Genomic DNA, 25,844 nt, shown 5'->3' with positions numbered 1-25,844 from the left:
CACTTATCTACTGCAGCACTGACTTTTCCATGTCAACCACCTCTCTTACTGGTGATTTGAACAGCGGTACCTCAGTTACCGTCACCTGGTTTACACCATTATCAATATGAATATCCTTTTCATGCTTCTTTTCCTTCACATCCCCAAACTCACCACCTTATTTCTCAAATTTATTTGGCACAATAAACCCTCTTGTATATCAAAGTCCATCTTCTATAAACTGAAAACATAAGGTGTTGGCCTTCAGTCATATTACTTCGCCTTTCATCTCACTACCGTGGTTGACTCCTCCATCAAACTATGGGCTGTGATAGAGTCTTGTTGTTGATCAGTTCCTATGTCCATTGCCTCTTTACTACCAACTCCTCCTCCGGTGTCCACTCTACATTCAACCATCTGGAGGACATCACTATTCAACCGAACGAGATTTGTTGAGCACCTCCTTTCCTACCATCCCACTCCTTATTTCCAATCTTATACAATTCCTCTTTCCTGCCTAGCTTGGAGGGTCCAGCTTTTTCTTCATCGATGTCACACATCTAGCTTTCGAGCCTCTCTCAATAGACAATGACACATAATCCAGTCTTGAATTTTTCCAAAGTCTTGAAGAACCTTTCCCCCTGTGTTTTAGATGTTCACTCCCACTGTAGCATATTCTCTTTTTTATTCACCATTTCAAAAGTGAAATCCTGGCAAGTTATGGTCTGGTAATAGCACAAGCAAGGAAGGAGACCTTCCCAGTATAATGCTCCATTAGTACCTGTCACCCAGTATAATGCCCCATTAGTGCCCGACACATAGTATAATGCCCCATTAGTGCCCGTCACACAGTATAATGCCCCATTAGTGCCCGTCACACAGTATAATGCCCCATTAGTGCCCGTCACACAGTATAATGCCCCATTATTGCCCGTCACACAGTATAATGCTCCATTAGTTTCCACCACATAGTATAATGCTCCATTAGAGCCCACTACACACTATAATGCCCCATTAGTACCTGTCACACAGTATAATGCCCCATTAGTGCCCGCCACATAGTATAATGCTCTATTAGTGCCCGCCACATAGTATAATGCTCCATTAGAGCCCACCACATAGGATAATGCTCCATTAGTGCCCACCACACAGTATAATGCTCCATTAGTGCCCACCACATAGTATAATGCTCTATTAGTGCCCGTCACACAGTATAATGCCCCATTAGTGCCCGCCACATAGGATAACGCTCCATTAGTGCCCACCACACAGTATAATGCTCCATTAGTGCCCACCACATAGTATAATGCTCCATTAGTGCCCACCACATAGTATAATGCTCCATTAGTGCCCGCCACATAGTATAATGCTCCATTAGTGCCCGCCACACAGTATAATGCTCCATTAGTGCCCACCACATAGTATAATGCTCCATTAGTGCCCGCCACATAGTATAATGCTCCATTAGTGCCCGCCACATAGTATAATGCTCCATTAGTGCCCGCCACATAGTATAATGCTCCATTAGTGCCCGCCACATAGTATAATGCTCCATTAGTGCCCGACACATAGTATAATGCTCCATTAGTGCCCGCCACATAGTATAATGCTCCATTAGTGCCCGACACATAGTATAATGCTCCATTAGTGCCTGCCACATAGTATAATACTCCATTAGTGCCCGAGACATAGTATAATACTCCATTAGTGCCCGAGACATAGTATAATGCTCCATTAGTGCCCGAGACATAGTATAATGCTCCATTAGTGCCCGCCACATAGTATAATGCTCCATTAGTGCCCGAGACATAGTATAATGCTCCATTAGTGCCCGCCACATAGTATAATGCTCTATTAGTGCCCGCCACATAGTATAATGCTCCATTAGTGCCCGAGACATAGTATAATGCTCCATTAGTGCCCAACATAGTATAATTCTCCATTAGCGCCCACCACATAGTATAATGCTCCATTAGTACCCGCCACATAGTATAATGCTCCATTAGTGCCCGCCCCATAGTATAATGCTCCATTAGTGCCCGACACATAGTATAATGCTCCATTAGTGCCCGCCCCATAATATAATGTGCCATATAAGGCACCAATTACAGCATTTTCATCACTTGCTCCCTTCACCCGTTTCCTTTTCTTGTGCTAAAGCACCCTTCTAAACAATCTGCACACAAACACAACCAGACAAGTTTTCTCTAGTTATTGCCATGCTGTTCTCCTGATCAAACAGTATTAGGGACCCACCAGGTTTTATGTCCTGATCTCTCCATCAGCCTCCCCCCCCCCCCAATGATGGAGATGGCAGGAAGAAGAGATCACTATACTCTATTTCTGAACTCCATACAGATATTCTGCAGCAAGGTCCGGAGGATTGCGTCCACTCTGAACCAGCTGTTTTTTCCAATCATTGACACCTTGTTGGTGCTACTTGTACCTGTATCTATGTGTTGTAGAGACAGCCAAAACTTCCTCTCCCCAAATATGGCTTCTAAGGATAAAGGACATTAGGCACATGAAAAACAAGACCTCCCACCTTCATGGCTGCCACAATAAGTTCCTTCACCACTGGCACTATTGATTGATTTATCAAGACTCAACGAAGTATATGTCTGTACTAGCCCGATAGGGCTTCTATTACGGGCCTGGAACCCCCCATGGCCGCCAGGATCTTTTCTCCATTTTGCAAGGGCTCCTAGGTTAGGGTACACTCGACCTTCTTTGGGGTCCATAATGTACATTCTGCTTCATGTATTACTTTATTTGGTTGTTGTGATTTTTTTATGTTCTTACTCCAACCCCCCCCCCCCCAATACTGCTTGTAAAATGTTCTTCAAAAATAATTTAAAAGAAAAAAGTTAAGTAAAACTTCATTCACATGGACATTATGGAGGATATACTGTATTTATAGTAGTAAATCCTGAGGCATGATGGGGGTAACCTTTAATTTTAGGCCAACAATTTCGTGGAGCATTGTGCGCGTTGTTCTCCTTGTGGAGACCCTAATAAGCCAATGATAGGGGTTTGTGAGAAGAAATAAATTGTATTTCTGTATATAGCGATATCTCTAAATACTGTGACTGGAGCATTGAGGTGTCATTGTAGTGGTTTCCAGACCCAATTTATCCAATGTGGAGGACTGATTGGATATGACGTGTCAATTCTTCTGCCCACTGGAGAGAAAATCAAGTAGGACAGTGACAATATGGAATAAACTGGTAAATAAAGCACCAATATGGCTCTTAGATTCCCCAAATCTGAGCACAGACCCCTCCCTTATTCACCACTCTCTCAATTCCAGTCCAAGTTCCACCCTATGCCATTGCTCAACAACCAGCCGGGGAATCCAAACACGGTAAGTGGATGTCATCAATGCACGAATGTAAAAACCTCGACCTTGAGACTTCGCGGTGGTCCAAAGAGACCAACAATGCAGAGTCTTCAGTGAGAACACTGACCACCAGGAGCCACATCCTTTACGTGGACCCCATATACTCTGGTTGGTACATGACGGAGGCAAGGATGATATTTTAGTACCCAACAAACATCTGTATTTCCCATTAAAAAGTTTAACATTCAATGTTCTTAAAAGAAAAAAAAAGCGGAACCATTATTAAATAGGGGGACTCCAGAAAATCTGGAGCAGGTCCTGAGGGGTGTGCGGGTCTCAGATGTGACGAGCCGGTGGTGGAGATGGTAAGGACATGTACCGCACACCTTGGTATCGCCTTCATCACCGCCAGGAGGCATATGAGACAAGATAAATAAGGTCCAGATCCCGCCTGTAGTAGTCAGCGGACAATTGTGAAGCCTCCAACTCTGCCACTAGGTCCGGTGAGGAGTCTCTACGCTCTGTCCCTTGTGAGTGTTGGCCGCGAGGAGTTTATATGAGGACGCTGGACACTGGGACCTTGGTGGATCGTCCACGTTTTGGGACCACAATTCTGTCCTCGATATTCTCCGCCTCAGACACAAACCCTGGAAGTGAAGACAAAATACGTGATGGATCTGTGCCCGATTAAAGGGCACCATTGTGATGGATCTATGCCCAATTAAAGGGCACCATTGTGATGGATCTATGCCCAATTAAAGGGCACCATTGTGATGGATCTGTGCCCAATTAAAGGGCACCATTGTGATGGATCTGTGCCCAATTAAAGGGCACCATTGTGATGGATCTGTGCCCAATTAAAGGGCGCCATTGTGATCGGCGTGGTCTGAAACCTGGGACCTCCACATATCAGCTGGTTGGGTTGAACAGGCCGCAGGATACAAGTGTGGTCTTTTAACTGAATATCAAGCACAACGCTGTATATATCATAGGGGCGGCCCTTGGTATTGCAGCTCAGCTCATTTCACTTGAATGGGACTGAGCTGCTGCTGTACCATGTGACTGATGAAGGATAAATTATTTTAAGCTTGGAGTAATGTTCGTCACACCCAGAGCTGCATTCACAATTCTGCTGCTCACCATAGTATAATACAGGTGTAACCTATTCTCTACTGTGGTGTATTTTGGGAGGTGCAAGGAGACACAGTGGGTTATGGGGTCTCCAAGGATGGGGATGGGGGATTCTAAGCAGTGCACACAGAGACCCAGCACGCACCTTCTGATACCATTTCTGCCTTTTTGCGATCCTTCTCAATAAAAAGGGCAGTTGCCAAGAAGAAACCACCTCCGAGGGCGCCGACAAACGCACAGACCATGAGGGCGTACTCCAGGCTGCGGAACTTAAGAAGGGCCGACTCCGGCTTCCCTTTGCTTATACTGTCAGATATCTGAGGGAAAGGAGATGATGAGGGTTATACTTCACATAGAAGATCATGATGTAGTTGTCATATACGCACTTCAGGGTACCGCAATACATGTATACTAATACAAGGGTTTGTTGGAACTCACCACCCCAATGAGGTAGGGGCTCCCGGCATCACCCAGCAGGTGGGACACCATAATCTGCATGGCCTCAGCTGTGGAACGTCGCGTGGGAATCACAACATACTGAAAGAAGAGGATACATCTGAGTAAATATGGTATCAGCTATGACATAGGAAATCTATGAAGGATCACTCACCAGCAGGATGTCGGCCACGATGGCCCAGTTCAAGGACAGCAACGTCTCCCCGATAAAGATGAAAATCTAAAAAGGAGACATCGCAGTCTGAATGGGGGCGCAGTACAGCTGAGTATCTGCTACACTGTGTCAGCTAAGGACAAGGCTAAACCCAGCCATACTTACATAGGTGGCTACTAGACTGGTGTCTGCGAAGGCCAGCGATAAGTACAGGAAAGGGGCCGAGCTCAGCATTCCGCAAGCACAAACTATGGGGTCTGCGCGGGGATTCACTTTGCGGTATCGTTTACTGATCTCCACTCCGGCTCCAACTCCCAGAAGGCCGGTGAGTACGGTGATCACGCCGAAGATCAAACTGTGAAGAGGGGCATCAAAAAAGGTCAACGCTGGGGCTCTCTGAGAAGACTAAACCTACAAGATGACAGGGATGACCATGACTACAGAGTCTGTGAAGACTGGATCCATGAAAGCATATGCAGGATCCATTGCTCAGGGCTGCTCTGAAGGCAGAGGATATGTACATGTGCTCCCCCTGCAGGACGCATTGCTTACTTCTGCTCTGAAGGTAAGAGATATGTACATGTTCTCCCCCTGCAGATCTATCATACATACATGTGCTCCTCCTGCAGATCTATCATACATACATGTGCTCCCCCTGCAGGATCCACTTCTCATGTCTGTGCTTAATTGATGGGAAATGTACATGTTCCTCCACAGGATCCATTGCTCAGGCCTCCTCTGAAGGGATGACACATATATGTGTACTCCCCCTGCACAATCCATTACTCAGGTCTGCTCTGAAGACATGGGATATGCACATATTCTCCCTCTGCATGATCCATTGCTCATGTCTACATGCCGCTGCCTTGATAAGTATAGGCCTCTCTATAGACATGTCCACCTTGTTGTGTCTGTTTAGAGCAGACATCACAAACATTATCTCTCTCCTGCAGAGAGCCCTTGACATCTGCCACTATGGTAAGCTGGGGCACATATAAGGATTTTACAAGCAGCTGACCCTTACCTGTCATCATAGTTACATATAGCATTGTCACATGGTTCAGTCTTGTACAGGACGATCCGTGCTCGCATCAGGTAAGTCGGGGCCCAAAGGGCAAGGGCGCCAGTGACAAAGGCCACAGTAGTGAATCCAAGAGTTGAGAGCATAAAGCTTGGGCTAGAGAGAGAAGAGCAGGGAGGTAAGTGACACTGGAGTGACAGGACGGAGTGATGGACAATCACCACTACACAGTAGACACCTACTTCTTCAGCAATGCCTTCACATCTGACAACCAAGGAGTGGAGTGCAGAGGTTTGTCCGTCTTCCTCTCCACTGCTCCTCTGGGAGGCTCCTCCACAAAGAATATAAGCAGCAGGATGGCGATAAGGCCCAGACCTGGGGTGACCTGACAGAAGGGGGAGACATTAACCCTTTAACAATTTACCTATTCTGGACTGGATGTAACTTTCTGTGTTACAATAAACTGCAGTTACATGGGAGATCAGAAACTACCTACAGACTCCCCCTCCATGACTTGTCAATAATAAGGACTCCCACCAGCATCTTACTCACCCGTAAAGCCCAGTGCCAGTCTCCGGCAGCGCTTGTCACCTTGGACCCTGCAATGTATCCGAGTCCGCTGTAACAGGAAGAAATTATAACTCATATTTCTTTGAACCAAATCAGTTTGTTATATTTCCTGCTCAGGGATCTGAGAAAGCTGTACAACAAGCCCAGCTTTCCCAAATACTGATTCGACCAAGCTCAAAATGATTTTTTATTTTCTGTTATGTATACACTTTGGGAGAGTCGACTTACTTATAGGGAAACCATATAAGCCTGTTCTACTGATGCCCCGACTCAGGCCCTGCTCTATCCTTAACACTTGTACTCAGAGTAGAGCAGGGCCAGTCACATGACTAATAGTCTCAGCTCAATACTAATTTTGTTGCAATTGTATCCAACCTAAACCATCCATTGTGATATCAGTGCTGGCACAATGTCTGGAGTTCAGGCTGTTTAGATACAATTGTAACAAACCCTCAGCTGTAGAAATGCTGGAGTCTTACTGTAGTTTAGACAAGACACTCACCAGCCCACTGGAATGGCAAAATAGAAGATGGACAACATGCGGCTGCGCTGGTCTGCCACGAAGAGGTCAGCGATGATGGTGGGGGCGATGGTGGAGTAGCTTGCCTCTCCGACGCCAACCAATCCTCGTGTGAGAAGGAAGAGAGGGAAATACTGGAAAAGAAGCAAGAAAATAACAAAAATGAACACTAAATACACCAAGGATTTGTAAGTAAAGGTCACCCATCCAGTTTGCCAAGGTGACCCGATTAAGAGTTAAGGGGGTGTTACAGGGGCTGCAAAGCCCCTGCTAAGGCTGACAATATAGGGTTTTCCAAAACTTTTCTAATAAAGGCATATGTTTAGGATATCAGATTGGTGGGGTCCGATACCCAACATCCCCACCAATCAGTTGAAGGGGTTGCAGAACTTGGCAGCCGTATCTGTGATTCTTCTGGAACCACTTGGAATAAAGACACTTGTTTTTACTTTTTGAATTTCCTGGAGTGCTGTTATTTTTCCTCCTATGTGGTGGTCTGACCACTGGTGACATCTTGGTCATGACAACAGGGGAGTCCCTAGAACCAATGACTGCATGAAGCAACGTCTACACAAGTGCGATGCTGCTCCGTTCATATTTTATGATAAGTTCAGTGCTCTGCAGTCTCCAGAAGTCTTATAGAGATGACAGCAGCAGTGGGCCCCTGTTACCCCATTCAGACAGCGATGCAAGGGACTCCTGTTTTTGTGATTGCCTAAGGGTCAGACCCCCACCAATCTGCAATTTTGCATCCACAGCCAAACCTCTTGAACGGTCACCTAACTTTACGGACTCATTAAGGTCTTGACAGAAGAGTTGGATATTTCTAGAGATCTTCTATCTCTGGGGGAAGTGATGAAGACGTTACCTCTTTGGGAACGAAGGAGCTGATCAAGGTGATGATGGACCAGAAGGAGATTCCAGTGCACATAATGTATTTTCTGTTCCAGCGATCGCCCAGATATCCGAAGACTGGAGCCAGCACCATGTAGCTGCAGATGAACACTGGAGACGGGGCGAGGTGACAGTGTAAGTGATATGGATAACTCAGTCGGTCTTACTTCAACCCCCTTCCCCACAGATACCCATCAAGCAGTGATACGTGCCAATAAAGCTTGTTTGATTTGATACTTACTTTCCACATATCCCATGTTATCTAGAAACAATCAATAAGCAGGCTAGCTGCTCACATCTCGCCTCTCCTATGAGACCTCATCCGGCGTGTGGCGTTGGATCAGTAATGGCTACCTACCACCAGTCAGACTCCATCATCTTTCAGACAGATCTATTGCTACCAATGGAATATTATATGAAACAGTTCTACTCCTTACCTGTTTGTACCAATCCTGAGGAACTGTCATGGATTTGGAAGGCGTTCTCCAGGTCTGGGAGTACTCCTGCCAGGAAGAACAAGAGACAATTCTGCATTGAGTTGCTCCACAAGGTATCCCCTCTGCTCTGAGTGACTACATTACTTTTTGATGGCACCACTTGATGTTCCAAATGTTTCTATGGAGTGGGATACCATTTGCAGGTATTTTTAAGTTTATATTAAAAGATGGAGGACCCCTTTAAGCCCTGATGTAATGGGAGTTAAAAAGATGGCAAGGTTAGCCTTCACGGGGAGCCCCGCTGTGATATTGAATGTGGCACCTGAGGGGTTAAACAGCCAGGTTTAGCAGCACGTGACAGATGGTGCAGACTCAGATCCTGGGCCAACGCCATCCACAAGACTTATCGGCATGCTGTGGCTATGTCATACTGCAGGAAGGGGCTAAATGGCTCCTCAGGTCTCCTATCTGGCGCTGTCAGCAGTCTAGCAGGGTCAAACCTGCTGACAGGCTCCTTCAGAATACCAGAAATTCTAAAGTCTTCACTGTAGAGGTTCAAGTGTTGGCTCTGGAGATTAAGACGTTTGCTTAGAGCTAATACAAGATGCTGATATTAGGAAGGGGGGGGGGGGGGGAATAATCGCGGCCTAGGACAAGGAGTCCTAATATATCACTTCACAAGAGGCTGCCTGATGTGCTCCGAACCCCTGGAGTGAAGCCCCCACCTACCGGCAACAGTGAAGCGATCCATGTAGTTCAGCAGGTTGATGTAGAAGAGGATCCCTACGATGGTGACGGAGCGCTTGTAGGAGATCCCGGTCAGAGCGTGCACATCCCTCGCCCCGGGGCTCTCATCATCATCATCTTCATTTAGCACACGTGGAGGAGCCCCCGTGGCCTTCACCTCATCCACATCATCTGCTTGGGTCAGGAAGGGGGTTGTATCAGCGTGATCATGGCGAGACCCCATCTTGTCAGACCCCCAGAGTGCAAAACCTGCACAGAAAACAGACATGATGTTACTACTGTGAGGAGATAAAAAACAAACATCAACATTTTATGGATTTGGAGTCAAGCTGTACGGCCCCAAAAATCAATACCCATGGCTGGACCTCCTCATCTTACACCAGACACACACAGGTCACAGCACCCGCAGCCAAAAAGACTTCTGCTACACATGCATGAACCTGGAAACCATCAGCAAGCAGGCTTATCAGATCTACAACTTTAAGAGCTCAAGTCCATGTAATAATCCTATCTATAATGTAATAAATATCACACCACAAGGGCTTGGTGTTTTTTCAGGTATCCATGTAATATCAGCATATGTCGTAGCAAATCAGGTGCCGCTAACCAAATGCTCTGGATAATTGATCATCAGCAGATGTGACAACCCCTACAACAACAGAAGTTTTGGCAGGTTGCTGGTCCGTAGCATTCAAGCATGTGACAGAAAGACTAATGATCTTATAGAAGCAAATGTTGCTGTCCATCAATTTGGAAAACATTGGAAGGCCATTATTATACTGGAAGAAAGTTTACTGACAGGTGGAAAACATTCAAGTCATCTGACAATCTTCCCAAGTCCAAGTAGTTGACTGTCCCGGCAAATTCACCCCATGCAACGCTACAAGACATGGCAAAAATATAAGCGCTGGTACGGAGATCCATAAAACCATATATGTTGCACGGAAACCACACGAATCCCATTATAGTCTATGGGGTCTGCTAACCGCTTTTTTATGTGGATAGGTTTCCATTTGGGGGATCCCTAAGCGAACTCCCCGAACGCAGATGTGAATAGGGCCTTAATCTGCTTTATCCAGACGGTTTCTCTCGTGTAAAAGTTTCCACAATATACACACACATAATATTACCTGTATGCTGTGTAGGCATATACGGCGCAGCATCCTGTCCAACCTATAACCCCACAGTGAGAATCCAAAGAAACCCTCAATTGCCCAATGTCAGGGGAAAAAATTCCTTCCCGACTCCAAATCTAGCAAACAGTATAAAGCCCTGGATCACATTTATCAATACTGGTAAACTTTGCACTTTGGATTCTGTTTATAGTGACAGACATATTTATATGTGCGATGCGCCAACACATCTGCCAAAACTCTACGTCCATTGAATCTTCAGATAAGTTTACGGTATTCTAATCTTCATAGACTTTGTGCGGGAAATCAGAGTTTTCAGAGTTCAGAGTTTTCTGGTGTCAAGGCAGCCGCAGTTTTTGTTGTCTTTAATGACTGTGGATCACACCCATCCTTATATTTGGATCACACCCATCTTTATACCAAGAGCGCTGCTTATCTCTCTGGCTGCACTAGTTTTCACACACACACACACACACACACACACACACACACACATATATATATATTGCATGTATACTCCTCACTGCGGTGAAGCACATGACATGACATGACCACCGCTGACAAGAACTCCTATCTGGAGAAGCAGAAGTGTCTGGTGCTGAGCGGACAGAAAGACATGTCAGCTGGTGAGGAGGCAGAAGAGGACACAGCAGTCTACTTAGTCACCTCGTATATACACTACAGCAGGGGTACACAACTCCAGCTGTTGTGGAACTACAACACCCAGCATGCTGGCTCTTCTCTTCTTGGAACTCTTGTAGAAGTGATTGTAGCATGATGGGAGTTGTAGTTTCACAGGTACTGGAGTGGATTATACAGACACCTATGTAGAGCGCCCCCTGTGGTGGATACAGAACACAGGATCCTCCTTATTTACCTCATACATACAGGTGATTATATATACACTCAGGTAGAGCGCCCCCTGTGGTGGGTACAGGACACAGCACACAAGATCCTGCTTATTTACCTCACCTATACAGGTATCTGGACACAGTATCCTCCTTATTTACATCACACATGATTATATATACACCCATGTAGAGCGCCCCCTGTGGTGGACACAGTACCCTCTTTATTTATCTCATACATACAGGTGATTATATATACACCCATGTAGAGTGCTACCTGTGGTGGATACAGGACATAGCACACAGGATCCTCCTTATTTATGTCACACATACAGATGACTATACATACACACCTATGTAGAGCGCCCCCTGTGGTGGGTACAGGACACAGCACACAAGATCCTGCTTATTCATGTCACACATACAGATGACTATATACACACACCTATGTAGAGCGGCCCCTGTGGTTGGTACAGGACACAGCACACAGGATCCTTCTTATTAACCTCACACATACAGGTGATTATATATATCTACCCATGTAGAGCGCCCCCTGTGGTTGGTACAGGACACAGCATCCTTCTTATTAACCTCATACACACAGATGATTATATATACAGTATATACCCATGTAGAGCGCCCCCTGTGGTGGATACAAGACACAGCACACAAGATCCTGCTTATTTATGTCACACATACAGATGACTATATATACACACACCTATGTAGAGCGCCCCCTGTGGTGGGTACAGGACACAGCACACAAGATCCTGCTTATTTACTTCACACATACAGGTATATGGACACAGAAACCTCCTTATTTACATCACACATTCACATGATTATATATACACACACCCATGTAGAGCGCCCCTTATGGTAGATACAGGACATAGCACACAGGATCCTCCTTATTTACCTCACACATACAGGTGATATATATATACATATATATATATATACACACACACACACACCTAGAGCGCCCCCTGTGGTGGGTACAGGACATAGCACACAGGATCCTCCTTATTTACCTCACACATACAGGTGATATATATATATATATACACACACACACACACCTAGAGCGCCCCCTGTGGTGGGTACAGGACACAGCACACAGGATCCTGCTTATTTACCTCACACATACAGGTATATGGACACAGGATCTTCCTTATTTACATCACACATTCACATGATTATATACACACACCCATGTAGAGCGCCCCTTGTGGTGGATGCAGGAGCTGCAGGGTATTGTTGACAACACAAAATACCGGACCAGTCAGCTGTTGTACAATTACAAACAATCCCCTGTGAACTGTGTGCGCTGAGCCTTGTAGTCCCCACGAGCCGGCCCTCCCCCCTGTAATGGTGTCTGAGGGCCGGGCCCGCCACACTGCGGTACATAACACAGGCAGAGGACAACTCACCGGCTCCGTCGTTTACCGTCTCCTACTTATTCCTTAGATGTTGCCATCTTGCAGCTAACCAGTCATGTGACAGCAATGGCGATCACATGACCTAGAATGAGCCGCTGAGCCCGGTCTGTGTCTGACGTCATGACGGTGTATGGAAGCGACCAATGGTGTGAGGCGAGGGAGGCGTGGCCACGTACTGCTTCATAGACCTGCGCACTCCACGGCCGGCGTCTCTCCAGACAATTAGGGAAGGGTGACGGGTCAGGTGACCGCTGACCGGAAGTCAGTGCAGTGTGTGTGAGGCCGCAGGTTTAGCTTGCAGGGCGTGTTCAGAAACATTGTCTGGGCGGTTAGAGTGGGGAGAGGGGCAATTTAGGGTACAAATACCGCCAAATATATCTATGAGGAGTGAGCCCTGGTGTATGGGGGTTTGGGGGGTTCGTGACCCCATAAAAAAAGAAGTTATCGCAGACAACACTTCGTGTGAACATGGCTGTAATGTAAACGTAGACTCCTGCCACAACTACAAGGATCAAGTGACCGCAAATCCCAGCAGTTTAACCCCTTAGATGCTGTGGCTAAGAGCATAGCACCTGGGAGAGTCTCAGGAAGGAAGCGGAGCAGAAAGGTTCCTATGAAGGTGTATCTGAGCTGTGCTGACCCCTGGCTTGTTCATCTGACTGATCCTCACCTACTGTCTGTATATGAAATTGAACAAACTCTGCCTGCCCTGACCTTGGTTTGCCCATTAGCTTATCTCAGCCTTTCCTGCAGTGAAGTCTAGATCCCCATAAAGAAGGAGTCAAAGCCAGGGGATCACTTAGACAACACCTTCAGGAGTAGCCCTATGGCGAGGTTCCCCTAAGGAGATTCTACCACAAATTGGTGGAGAGATCAGCTCTGCACGGAGGACTTTCCTCTCTAACAGTTTCAGTATAAAAACAGCAGAAATCCGTCTATGAGGTTTGCAGATAACCAAAGACTCTCCGTCATTCAGGTCTCTGGGTGGACCCAAAAGAGTGTGAACCTAGCCTAAGCCAAATCTGTGGCCCAGAGGACCTCCATGCAAAATAAAACCTTCATAGATGCATTTCTCTTCCACCTGGAATCTTGAACAAAAAAAATCTGATCATAGGCAGTGTGTAGGAATAGGGCTGGTGACAGATGTGGTGCAATGATGATAGAATAAATCACATAGTGGGTCAGTGGTGTACCAGGTGACAGGCTGGGGGCAGTGATTCAGTTATTCTGGATAAATCTAGGTTGCATGCATTGATTTGGCAATATAGTCCAGTGATATAGCAGGTGACAGGCTGGATACATTAATGGTGACAGACCTGGTACAGTGGGGTTGCAGGTGGTACACTGAATGCAGTTATAAAGGTGGCTGTGGTGTAGTTGGTGTCTTGCTTAGTGCAAATAACTCCATCTACAGCCTTGTCGTCCCAGAACACACTGCTGTCTGGCAGTCAAAGGGTTAAATACTGAACAGCGACGAATTCCTTTAGAGCGTACACTGTGTAGCACTTACTACGGACCTAAGCTTTAGTAGAAATAGGTGCAGCACAGAAGAGAGACAAAATAAAGTGACGTAAAACAAGCAACTGATAGGGAACACATAGGAAGTTTTTATACGTCTCCCTTCTGCTCAATCCACTTCTGGTTTTGTCTCAAAAAAACGCAACAAAAGAAGCTGCGTTTCTGCAATGTGGGGCCTTAGCCTTACTGCCTGTAGGATGCGGCTTGTCTGTGTCTCCTGTTGGTAAGCGCAAGGGACATCAGATATCCAGACTTGACTCCAGAATCTTCAGGATCATAAGAGGAAGAACATCAGTAACTCTAGGTTTCACTATTAAGTATGATGGGGGACGGAGTCCTCCAAACGTTAGTGTGAACCAACCCTAAGAGATATATGAACATTAAGGGGCAACTGGAAATGGCAGAAACGAAAGCTCTTGGCAAGATCTCCAGGCAGGAGAAGAAGATTGTGTCCCAGATATCTGATCAGATCAAGAAGCTGCAAATCCAGGAGGATGAGCTCTCCAGGAAGATTCATCAGGAGGGGGATGTGTCAGGTCACTGATCCAATAAAACTTACAAGAAAGTGACATTACAGTTAGTGGTCGTGGAAGTGAGGAGGACACAGGAGGAAGTGGTGGAAAGATCATGGCTGACCCTAAAACTGACCAAAAGAAATTTAGAGTCCTTCATAACTTTGTTGATGATCTGGATGAGGTTCTGATCTTATTGACCTTACACCGATCTATGAGGGACATTGTCACCAATGTAACATCAGCGCTTGGGGCCCTTAAGTATAAAACAGTACAAAGTAAACAAATTTACAATACAATGATCAGACTTTGCATAGGTCTATGTATGAAGAAGACAGTAAATACAACATCACAATACAGTACCAAGAATGCAAACTGAGTAACCTAAATGGTACATTGAACCCACTCACACAATATGGATCTTATACAGACACTCACACAATATGGATCTTATACAGACACTCACACAATATGGATCTTATACAGACACTGACACAATATGGATCTTATACAGACACTGACACAATATGGATCTTATACAGACACTCACACAATATGGATCTTATACAGACACTCACACAATATGGATCTTATACAGACACTGACACAATATGGATCTTATACAGACACACACAAAATGGATCTTATACAGACACTGACACAATATGGATCTTATACAGACATTCACACAATATGGATCTTATACAGACACTGACACAATATGGATCTTATACAGACACTCACACAATATGGATCTTATACAGACACTCACACACACAATTCCTTGACCCACCTAACAATTAACTATCCCTATACTTAAGGTGACATATTAAAGGGAAAGGGATATACTAAGCCTGCTTGTGTTGGAGTAGTCTGATGGTCTGCAGGCAGGACTCCTGGTGGTGAGGAGCTTCTGATCTGCTCTATATCCTTTGGAGCCACCTTATAGCCATTGCGTATAATGTGGCCCTTCCTGACTGGTCAAACCATCAGATAGTTGTATTTCTCTGATGTGAAGTCTTTGTATATTCTCAGATAAGGAAAGTTGGCCTTTTATCTGCCTTTTATGGTTTGGCCCCAGACTCCTTCCCAAGTCTTTGTTGTTCTCTTACACAAAAGAACTAGACCTGCAGGTGATACTGATCAATCCACTGTGTACTCTATCCCACCTCCTGGCAGAGCCAACACAATACCTGCGCTTTGTTCTTGTACGTAGGAGAACTAGTAAGTAAAAGCATGTTGTTACTGTGGGTTGTATGACCCCCCCCCCGACTACACCCATATTCATCCCTCCTGGGATCTCACAAGAATGTGAGGTGTGGTGGGCCTACCAGTTCTATCCAGGTGGGGGGAGTTGATATATCCACCGTAATATAAACTTTATATTCATTGTTTTACATCCCAACTGCCCACTATATCTGGAATACCTAATATGAGATATGGAGATTTATTGAGTTTAGTCATTTCCAATCAGGAGGACAATTTCTAAGCCACCAAAAACTATTTAAAAAAAAAGTCAATATCAATTGTTTTCTCGTCTGACCTCTGTCATGTTTCTAAATGGCTGAAGCAGCATGCCCCTTATAGGACAGCGCCTGAGAATCAGAAAAAAGATGCAAGCTAGTATTCTCCAGGAAAAACTCAGAGAAAATAAATAACCCAAAATGATTGATTGATGCGAACAAGAATGTCATAAAAGAGGTGATAAATCTACAATCTGTGGGATGGCCTACACTAGAGATATGTGTCAGATTAAACTAGCATGGGTACAAGACCAATAATTCTTATACAAAGTCCGGTCTATCCTGAAAAATTTAAGTAGCACACGGTCGTAATTCGATGGATCGAAAACTTATCATCACTAATCCGATTCCAGAAGAATGTAGAGAAGGTTATAGAGACCAACAGAGAATCGTATTGAATTTATAGATTAAACATCTTAGTCCCATATTGTCTGAATGAGATTATCAAACAGACCAAGAAGTGAAATACTGTATGTGCTGGTATATCTGTGTCCTATTCCATCATGTAACATACCTTGTTCTTCATGTTTATGTTCTAGCTTTCGGGTTTCATATTTATTTCCTAGTTTATCTTGGGTGTTTTTTAAGGTCCCCTAATATACACCAGATATATGCCCTGTCATATACAGTCCTATGAAAAAGTTTGGGCACCCCTATTAATCTTAATCATTTTTAGTTCTAAATATTTTGATGTTTGCAACAGCCATTTCAGTTTGATATATCTAATAACTGATGGACACAGTAATATTTCAGGATTGAAATGAGGTTTATTGTACTAACAGAAAATGTACAATATGCATTAAACCAAAATTTGACCGGTGCAAAAGTATGGGCACCCCAACAGAAAAGTGACATTAATATTTAGTAGTAGTTTGATGGTCGCCGAGCATGGACAGCCCACTTCAAATCATCCCACAGATGTTCAATGATATTCAGGTCTGGGGACTGGGATGGCCATTCCAGAACATTGTACTTGTTCCTCTGCATGAATGCCTGAGTCGATTTGGAGCGGTGTTTTGGATCATTGTCTTGCTGAAATATCCATCCCCGGCGTAACTTCAACTTCGTCACTGATTCTTGAACATTATTCTCAAGAATCTGCTGATACTGAGTGGAATCCATGCGACTCTCAACTTTAACAAGATTCCCGGTGCCGGCATTGGCCACACAGCCCCAAAGCATGATGGAATCTCCACCAAATTTTACAATGGGTAGCAAGTGTTTTTCTTGGAATGCTGTTTTTTTTGGACGCCTTTTTGTATGACCAAACAACTCAATCTTTGTTTCATCAGTCCACAGGACCTTCTTCCAAAATGAAGCTGGCTTGTCCAAATGTGCTTTTGCATACCTCAGGCGACTCTGTTTGCGGCGTGCATGCAGAAACGGCTTCTTTCTCATCACTCTCCCATACAGCTTCTCCTTGTGCAAAGTGCGCTGTATTGTTGACCGATGCAAAGTGGCACCATCTGCAGCAAGATGATGCTGCAGCTCTTTGGAGGTGGTCTGTGGATTGTCCTTGACTGTTATCACCATTCTTCTTCTCTGCCTTTCTGATATTTTTCTTGGCCTGCCACTTCTGGGCTTAGCAAGAACTGTCCATGTGGTCTTCCATTTCCTTACTATGTTCCTCACAGTGGAAACTGACAGGTTAAATCTCTGAGACAACTTTTTGTATCCTTCCCCTGAACAACTATGTTGAACAATCTTTGTTTTCAGATCATTTGAGAGCGGGCTGTCCATGCTCGGCAACCATCAAACTTAACTGAACTTGAATTGTTTTGTAAAGAGGAATGGTCCAAAATACCTTAATCCAGGATCCAGGAACTGATTAAAAGCTACAGGAAGCGACTAGAGGCTGTTATCTTTGCAAAAGGAGGATCTACTAAATATTAATGTCACTTTTCTGTTGAGGTGCCCATACTTTTGCACCGTCAAATTTTGGTTTAATGCATATTGCACATTTTCTGTTAGTACAATAAACCTCATTTCAATCCTGAAATATTACTGTGTCCATCAGTTATTAGATATATCAAACTGACATGGCTGTTGCAAACACCAAAATATTTAGAACTAAAATGATTAAGATTAAAAGGGGTGCCCAAACTTTTTCATAGGACTGTATGTCATAGGCTATAGCTAAAGGCTCATGGCCCTTGTTCAGCTTGGGCCCCTTCTTCCCTTACATCTTCTTTCATGACCAGCGTTCCTGGCTGTAAGGCTGGGGCTACACAACAATCTTGGCCACAATTCCTGTTACATAACAAATGATCGCCTGGCCGTCCTGCATCTCCTTTACTTACACAAGTAGAAGGAAACATATTGTAACCAAGGGGGTGTTTCCACTGTGATTTCCAGACACAAAAAAATTCAAGTACTGCTCGCAGGATGACCTGGTGATCTACGGTTGTGCAACAGGACATGCAGGCAAAATTGCTACATAGCCCTAGCCTAACTTTCAGCTGCATTTCTGGGTCTTTTAAGTGATCTATTGATACAGCTCCAACAGCCAGGGGCCCCGCTTGTGTCTCCTGCAATGTCCCCAACAAAGTGATTGTGTCCTCAGCAATATAATACTGCCCTCAGTAAAGCAACATTGCTGTCCTTGTCACCCCACAAGTGCCCTCTTGTGCCCTGGACAAAGTAAATCATGTCGAACCCTTAGGGCCCCTTGACACGGAGTATACGCTGGCTGATTCTGAACGTGTAAACGTTCCGAATCAACGGCGTTTAAAACAGATCCCATTGCTTTCTATGGGAGCAGGCATACATGCGCTCCCCTTAGAAATGAATGGGCTGCTTTTCGATGCAAAACTGTCAAAAACAGACCAATAAATCCAATTCTAATGACAGAGACATTGTTGTGTGACTATAGTCCCTCGCTCTTGTACTCGGAGCTGTCCACTGAGATACTTGATGACTGTCGGCCACTGTCTCTAGTCCGTCTTCTCTCCCCCTCTTATTGTATTATTTCCACTTGACTTGTTAAAATAATAATTTACTTTAAACTTTGTGCTAAAATGTGCTCTACTTACGGATCGTGCATGCTGGGCGGGCATTCAGGGTGCGCTGTCTTCTTCATCCACGCCTCCTCTTCCTCCGATGTCCTCGGGTCCCGTCTTCCTCTGGCGCTCGCGAACTGACATTGCTTAAAAAAAAATGTCCTGGGTGCATGCGCAGTAGCATGCGGCTTCTACTACGGCTACTGCGCATGCGCCCAGGGCATTTTTTTTATCAATGTCAGTTCGCGAGCGCCGGAGGAGGACAGGACCGGAGGACATCGGAAGAAGAGGAGGCGTGGATGAAGAAGACGGCGCACCCTGAATGCCCGCCCAGCGTGCACGTTCGGTAAGTTTATCACATTCTTTTTTAGGGTATTATTTTAAAACGGGGGAGGGGGGGGGTAGTTTAATATAACATTTACGGTGCCTGAATAGCCTTTTAAAGGCTATTCACGCATATGTGGGGCTCTATCAGCATGATTTTGCTGATAGAGCCCCTTTAAAGAACTCTAAAACCAGCAGAATATTGTTGTGTTGTAATGGACGTCACCTCAGTTAATTTTAGTATTGAGCCCAAATGCTGAGATTTTAGGTATATGACATCACTACCCCATCCCTCTCACTAATCTCACACAAACAGGCGCCCCTTATCTCTGCACCAGTCCGGGTCATATATCACTAGGATGGCAGCGACATAATGGAAGAGGATACCAGGGGCTAGAAATACAGATGTTCAGCCTCCGAGAGATCACACAGGATGCAGCGAAGGAGAAGACAGTGCGAGATGGCAACAGAACTGGTGAAGAAGAGGCACATGAGGTGGCACCGATGGGAGGTGAGCTGTGCCAGTGGGTACGGGGGGATCTCTACAAAATACTATTATTTATTAGATAAACGTTATACGTATGGATAAGATCCGCTCTGGATGTGACCAGAGAAGAGCTAAAATGAGTGTGGATAGACTAGAATCTGAGATCTGCTCTGGATGTGATTGGAGTATAAGTAGAATACATGGAATTATTTTAAGTCTTCACGCCTCAATACATTGTGTTGTATTGCACAACCTCCTGCTTGTTCCTCCTCTTAGATCCTAAGACATCAGCCTTGGCATCTGCCCATTAATGGCTGAGCCATTAGACTCAGACACTTACGTGTGATTTCCGTGATTAACACCTTCAATGCCAATCATGGTGCTGACAAATGTACCTACCAGCAGATCACCTATGGTCATAGCTCTGATCTCACAGACACAGGCGCCCCTAATCTCTGACTGTAGATAAACTAGAATGTGAGATTTGCTCCGGATGTGACTGGAGTATAAGTAGAATACATGGAATTATTTTAACTATTCACGCCTCAATACACTGTGTTGTTTTCTACAATGACTTGCACAACCTCCTGCTTGTTCCTAGACCCTAGACCCTTTCCATTAATGGCCGAGATAATCTGCTTTGACACTTATGTATGATTTCCATGATTAACCCCTTGAATGTCGATCACGGTGCCGACAAATGTACTCACCAGCAGGTCACCTGTAGACTGTTTAAGAGCCGCAAGGCTGTCTTCTAGAACATGCTAAGGATAGTCGAGCTGACCATAACAAGCATCAAACCAAGACCCGTCCTTAAGAGTTAATAAGCAGCTTTCCAGGAGTGTACAGAACTAGAGGCTGTGTTCACACTAGTGTGCTGTATGACGCCGGTAACTCTTCCGCCCTCTCCCGCAGCTCCTGACCATCTCTACGTCTCTGCTCTGCCTGCTCTATATTGGCATCTGGTATGAGAGTTTCCACTTCCACATCTCCCACTTCTACGCCCACCTGGGATACTCCAGGGCCCAGCACGTGGTGGGGCAGAGGTACCTGAAAGGTAATCGTTTATCATCACATTTCCATATATTGGGGTAAATTCATGAAAACTAGAGAAAAAATGGTTCCCTATAGCAACCTGTAAGAGTTCTGCTCTGAAGGCTTTCGAGAAATGAATCTGCGATCTGATTGGTTGATAAGTCTCCTAGTGTCCATTTGTGTAATGTATTACAAAGACTTAAAGGCAGGGCTACCACTGTTCCATGTGAACAGGGCCTGGCGATTTGTTGACCTATGACCCCGCTGTTTACTTGTGTCTTGTGTATACAGGAGTCGGAGTACCCCAGGACCCAGTAATGGCTTCCTACTGGCTCAGGTAGGTGTAAAGCAGGATCCCGACCCCCATCTGTGGGGCAGATTTATCAAACTGTCTAAAAGAAAAGCAATCTTAACTGCCCATAGTGACCAATCACAGCACAGCTTTCATTTTTTCAGAAGAAGAATACAAAATGAGTGCTTAGCTGTGATTGGTTGCTATAGGTAACTAAGACTAAAATATATGTAAAGAAGGTGATAAGAGACAATACAGATGTTACATGTCAGGAGTGCTGTAATAATGGTGCTGGTAACACCGGACCCTCTGTCTCCACAGCCTTGCTGCAGCCCGAGGGCACAACGCAACGCTGAGCTTCAGCAACTGAATAGTATGGAAGAGACCCGGACAACTACAAACTCACAGTTTATGTTATAGGGATACATCCTGGGCACAGGTGACACTGGTTGTGCCCTGGACATTATAAACGGAAAATTAACAAATTCTGCACCAAACGCTAAGAACATGATTATCTGACACACTGCAGACCCGGCGCTCACCCCTGACCTCACTACAACCCCCTCACTTATAACCTCACAGTACCCGTCTATATGAGCTTGGTGCAACGTCTGATTACATCACTGAGACAACTCACCTATGACCTCTGCTCCCCTTCACTTATTACTATTACTATTGTGCCTTCTTACCTCACTGAATGTCTTTATGACCTCACTACACCCCTTCATCTATGACCTCACTATGCCTATTGTCCATCGTCTCACTGCAGCCCTTAATTTATGACCTCACTATGCCTCCTGCTCTATGACCTCATTGCTTTCCTTCATCTATGACCTCACTATGCCTCCTGCACTATGACCTAACTATGCCTCCTGCTCTATGACCTCATTGCTTTCCTTCATCTATGACCTCACTATGCTGCCTGCCCAATGATGCCACTGCACCTCCTCATCTATGACCTCACTATGCCTTTTGTCCATCCGCTCACTGCAGCCCTTAATCTATGACCTTACTATGCCTCCTGCCCTATGACCTCACTGCACCCCCTCATCTATAACTTTATTGTGACATGTGTTACCTTGTAATGGAATCTGTGGCAGAAGAAATAAAGCTTGGGGGTAAATAACTCATGATGGTCATGCCATATTGACTTGCACCAGATTTCGGGCAGTAGAATTGTATAAACATTAGATAGCTGGAGTATAATTGTTAAATGGATGGAATCCATCGGAGTCCAGGTGGGAAGAGGAGCAGAGTGGGGGTGGGGTATCGGTAATGAAGAGCAGGAGATGAGTGGAACATAGACAGTGATAGGGAAGTGTATAGTATACACTCACCGGCCACTTTATTAGGTACACCATGCTAGTAACGGGTTGGACCCCCTTTTGCCTTCAGAACTGCCTCAATTCTTCGTGGCATAGATTCAACAAGGTGCTGGAAGCATTCCTCAGAGATTTTGGTCCATATTGACATGATGGCATCACATAGTTGCCGCAGATTTGTCGGCTGCACATCCATGATGCGAATCTCCCGTTCCACCACATCCCAAAGATGCTCTATTGGATTGAGATCTGGTGACTGTGGAGGCCATTGGAGTACAGTGAACTCATTGTCATGTTCAAGAAACCAGTCTGAGATGATTCCAGCTTTATGACATGGCGCATTATCCTGCTGAAAGTAGCCATCAGATGTTGGGTACATTGTGGTCATAAAGGGATGGACATGGTCAGCAACAATACTCAGGTAGGCTTTGGCGTTGCAACGATGCTCAATTGGTACCAAGGGGCCCAAAGAGTGCCAAGAAAATATTCCCCACACCATGACACCACCACCACCAGCCTGAACCGTTGATACAAGGCAGGATGGATCCATGCTTTCATGTTGTTGACGCCAAATTCTGACCCTACCATCCGAATGTCGCAGCAGAAATCGAGACTCATCAGACCAGGCAACATTTTTCCAATCTTCAATTGTCCAGTTTCGATGAGCTTGTGCAAATTGTAGCCTCAGTTTCCTGTTCTTAGCTGAAAGGAGTGGCACCCGGTGTGGTCTTCTGCTGCTGTAGCCCATCTGCCTCAAAGTTCGACGTACTGTGCGTTCAGAGATGCTCTTCTGGCTACCTTGGTTGTAACGGGTGGCTATTTGAGTCACTGTTGCCTTTCTATCAGCTCGAACCAGTCTGGCCATTCTCCTCTGACCTCTGGCATCAACAACGCATTTCCACCCACAGAACTGCCGCTCACTGGATGTTTTTTCTTTTTCGGACCATTCTCTGTAAACCCTAGAGATGGTTGTGCGTGAAAATCCCAGTAGATCAGCAGTTTCTGAAATACTCAGACCAGCCCTTCTGGCACCAACAACCATGCCACGTTCAAAGGCACTCAAATCACCTTTCTTCCCCATACTGATGCTCGGTTTGAACTGCAGGAGATTGTCTTGACCATGTCTACATGCCTAAATGCACTGAGTTGCCGCCATGTGATTGGCTAATTAGAAATTAAGTGTTAACGAGCAGTTGGACAGGTGTACCTAATAAAGTGGCCGGTGAGTGTATATATCATGTTAATCCTTCTGCTCCCACTTGTCTAGTTCTGCTTACAAGACCGGTCGCCCTGGCCTGTAGTCAACACTTAATTGTTGTGTCTAAACTGCTAACATAAGATATGTTCTGAATAATGAAGATAATGTGATAGGAAACCATTTTTTGTTGTGTAATGGGTGAACTTTGGTTGTCATATGATGGGGGAATTCATCTAGTGGTTACTGTTTAATACATATGAACTATAAAATGCCCTTTCAAATGTTTAATGTTTAATCAAACATGTCCGCCTACTTCCTTGGGTATTAAAAGGTGTAACTTGCACAATAAAGTAGGCTTCTGCTCAGATTCCGCTTGTCTCTGTGTTGAATACATCCATCGATGGTCTGGGCCTACACCTAATCTGGCTGCCATCTAATATACCTATTGGTCCAGTTAAAGGCCGACTCAACAATAGGAAGGACGAGAAAGCTTGGAGGAGTCTAAAATTCCACCATCTAGGAGGAGACATCTGAGGACTTCTGGGGGATGTGTGAATATCATTAGATGTTGTCCAGCTCCATATCTGTCCAAAAGACCTTCTGACTTCTTTGTTCCCTGAAGCTCCCATGTACAAGACTGACCTACATTTTGCGCCAAATGTTCAGCATCAAGTACACCAAGAGAGGTGGAAGACGGAGATGCCATTTCATATTAGCACACTGTCAGCCATCTTTTTTGCTATATAGTATTAGAAGTTCCTCTGCCATCATCCAAAGTGCAATAATACATATACTTGGCATCATCAGAGTGGTAACAACCCTATAAAATTATCACTTCATTCATCCCACTCTATAAATATTGTAAAAAATGCCGCAGTTCATGTTTTTGTTTGTCTAAAAAAAGTGATATGTGCTCCAAAATAGAACCATTGAAAGCTCCAACTTGTCCCACAAAAAATAAGACTTTAAACAGCTTTGAATTGCAATGAAAAAAATAAATTTTTTAAAAAATAACACTTTGTGGAGCAGTAGGTAAAAACGAAGGAAAAACTATATACAAATGTGTATTTAATATTTTAATACTGTCCGTCCGCAGTACACACGTGAGAACCTACAAAGCAATACTACTTAGGCAGCAAATTTGTTGCCTCCTTCAACACCACCTGACTGAAGGCCGAACCCTTAGAGACCATGACATCCAACTTATGGATTATAAATGTAGTGAAAGACGACAATGTTGCTGCTCTGCAAATCTGATCCAGAGGGACTTTTCCGAATTCTGCCCAGGATGCCGAAGTTGACCAAGTGGAATCTGGTGAAGGTTGCCCCAGAATGTCATAACAAACTCTGATGGTGTTTTTTATCCGTCTTGCTATCGTGGACTTTCTAGCCTTGCATCCCATAGAATTTCCATGAAATTGGACGAACAGTGCTCCCGATTTCCTCTATGCCTTTGAAACCTCTAAATATGATAATATGGCCCTTCTTACGTCCAACGTGTGTAGGCCGCCTGGCCTTCATCCTTCAACCAGAGAGTGTGGTCAGCCTTTCCCCTGTTTTAGAGTGATACACCTCAACTTTCTCCATTAATACAAAGATAGGGGTCTTTACACAAAAGAGCCTGTAACTCGCTAATCCTCCTTGCTGACGTAATTCAGACCAAGATTAAAGTTTTAAGGGATATATGCTTCACATCTGCCTGACAAATTGGCTCAAAAGGAGGGGCCATCAAAGCCTTCAGGACTAATGGCAGATTCCAAGCTGGTACTGGTTTGTGCGTCACTGGGTTAATGTTCTTTATTGCTTTGGAAAATCTTTGAACCAGAGCAAGGCCGGAGAAAACCGACTGGAGTTGGGCTTTTGGTCTCGCTTTATTAGAAGCACACTGGGTTTTATATACAGTATGTTCCATATTCTGTCATATATCCCAATAGTGGACGGTCTTCTTACTGACATAACAGT

At 44.8% G+C, this 25,844-nt stretch overlaps 1 protein-coding gene across 1 annotated transcript; it reads right to left on the bottom strand.

Annotated features, from left to right (window-relative positions):
* Positions 1-2,862: 2,862 nt before the first annotated feature.
* On the bottom strand, positions 2,863-12,750 carry SPNS1 (SPNS lysolipid transporter 1, lysophospholipid). Its single transcript, XM_075285814.1, has 13 exons — positions 12,664-12,750; positions 9,232-9,498; positions 8,503-8,568; positions 8,040-8,176; positions 7,154-7,305; positions 6,634-6,700; positions 6,324-6,466; positions 6,085-6,237; positions 5,226-5,415; positions 5,061-5,126; positions 4,889-4,987; positions 4,596-4,767; positions 2,863-3,966 (listed from the first exon to the last, which is right to left on the bottom strand). Exons 2-13 carry the CDS (start codon positions 9,470-9,472, stop codon positions 3,872-3,874), a joined length of 1,581 nt encoding a protein of 526 aa, XP_075141915.1. The 5' UTR covers positions 9,473-9,498; positions 12,664-12,750; the 3' UTR covers positions 2,863-3,871.
* Between the last annotated feature and the right edge of the window lie 13,094 nt (positions 12,751-25,844).

The sequence above is a fragment of the Leptodactylus fuscus genome, chromosome 8 (genome assembly GCF_031893055.1).
Source record: "Leptodactylus fuscus isolate aLepFus1 chromosome 8, aLepFus1.hap2, whole genome shotgun sequence".
NCBI classification, from domain to species: Eukaryota; Metazoa; Chordata; class Amphibia; order Anura; family Leptodactylidae; genus Leptodactylus; species Leptodactylus fuscus.
Note: the sequence above shows the minus strand (reverse complement) of the source record. Positions and strands in the feature narration are given on the sequence as shown.

Coding starts and splice junctions, on each gene's coding strand:
- SPNS1 (XM_075285814.1), bottom strand. CDS start 9,472: ATGGGGTCTCGCCATGATCACGCTGATACAACCCCCTTCCTGACCCAA. Junction 6,701..7,153: donor TTTGCCATTCCAGTGGGCTG/GTGAGTGTCTTG, acceptor TTCCTGTTACAG/CGGACTCGGATACATTGCAG. Junction 4,768..4,888: donor GCCCCTACCTCATTGGGGTG/GTGAGTTCCAAC, acceptor CCTTTCCCTCAG/ATATCTGACAGTATAAGCAA.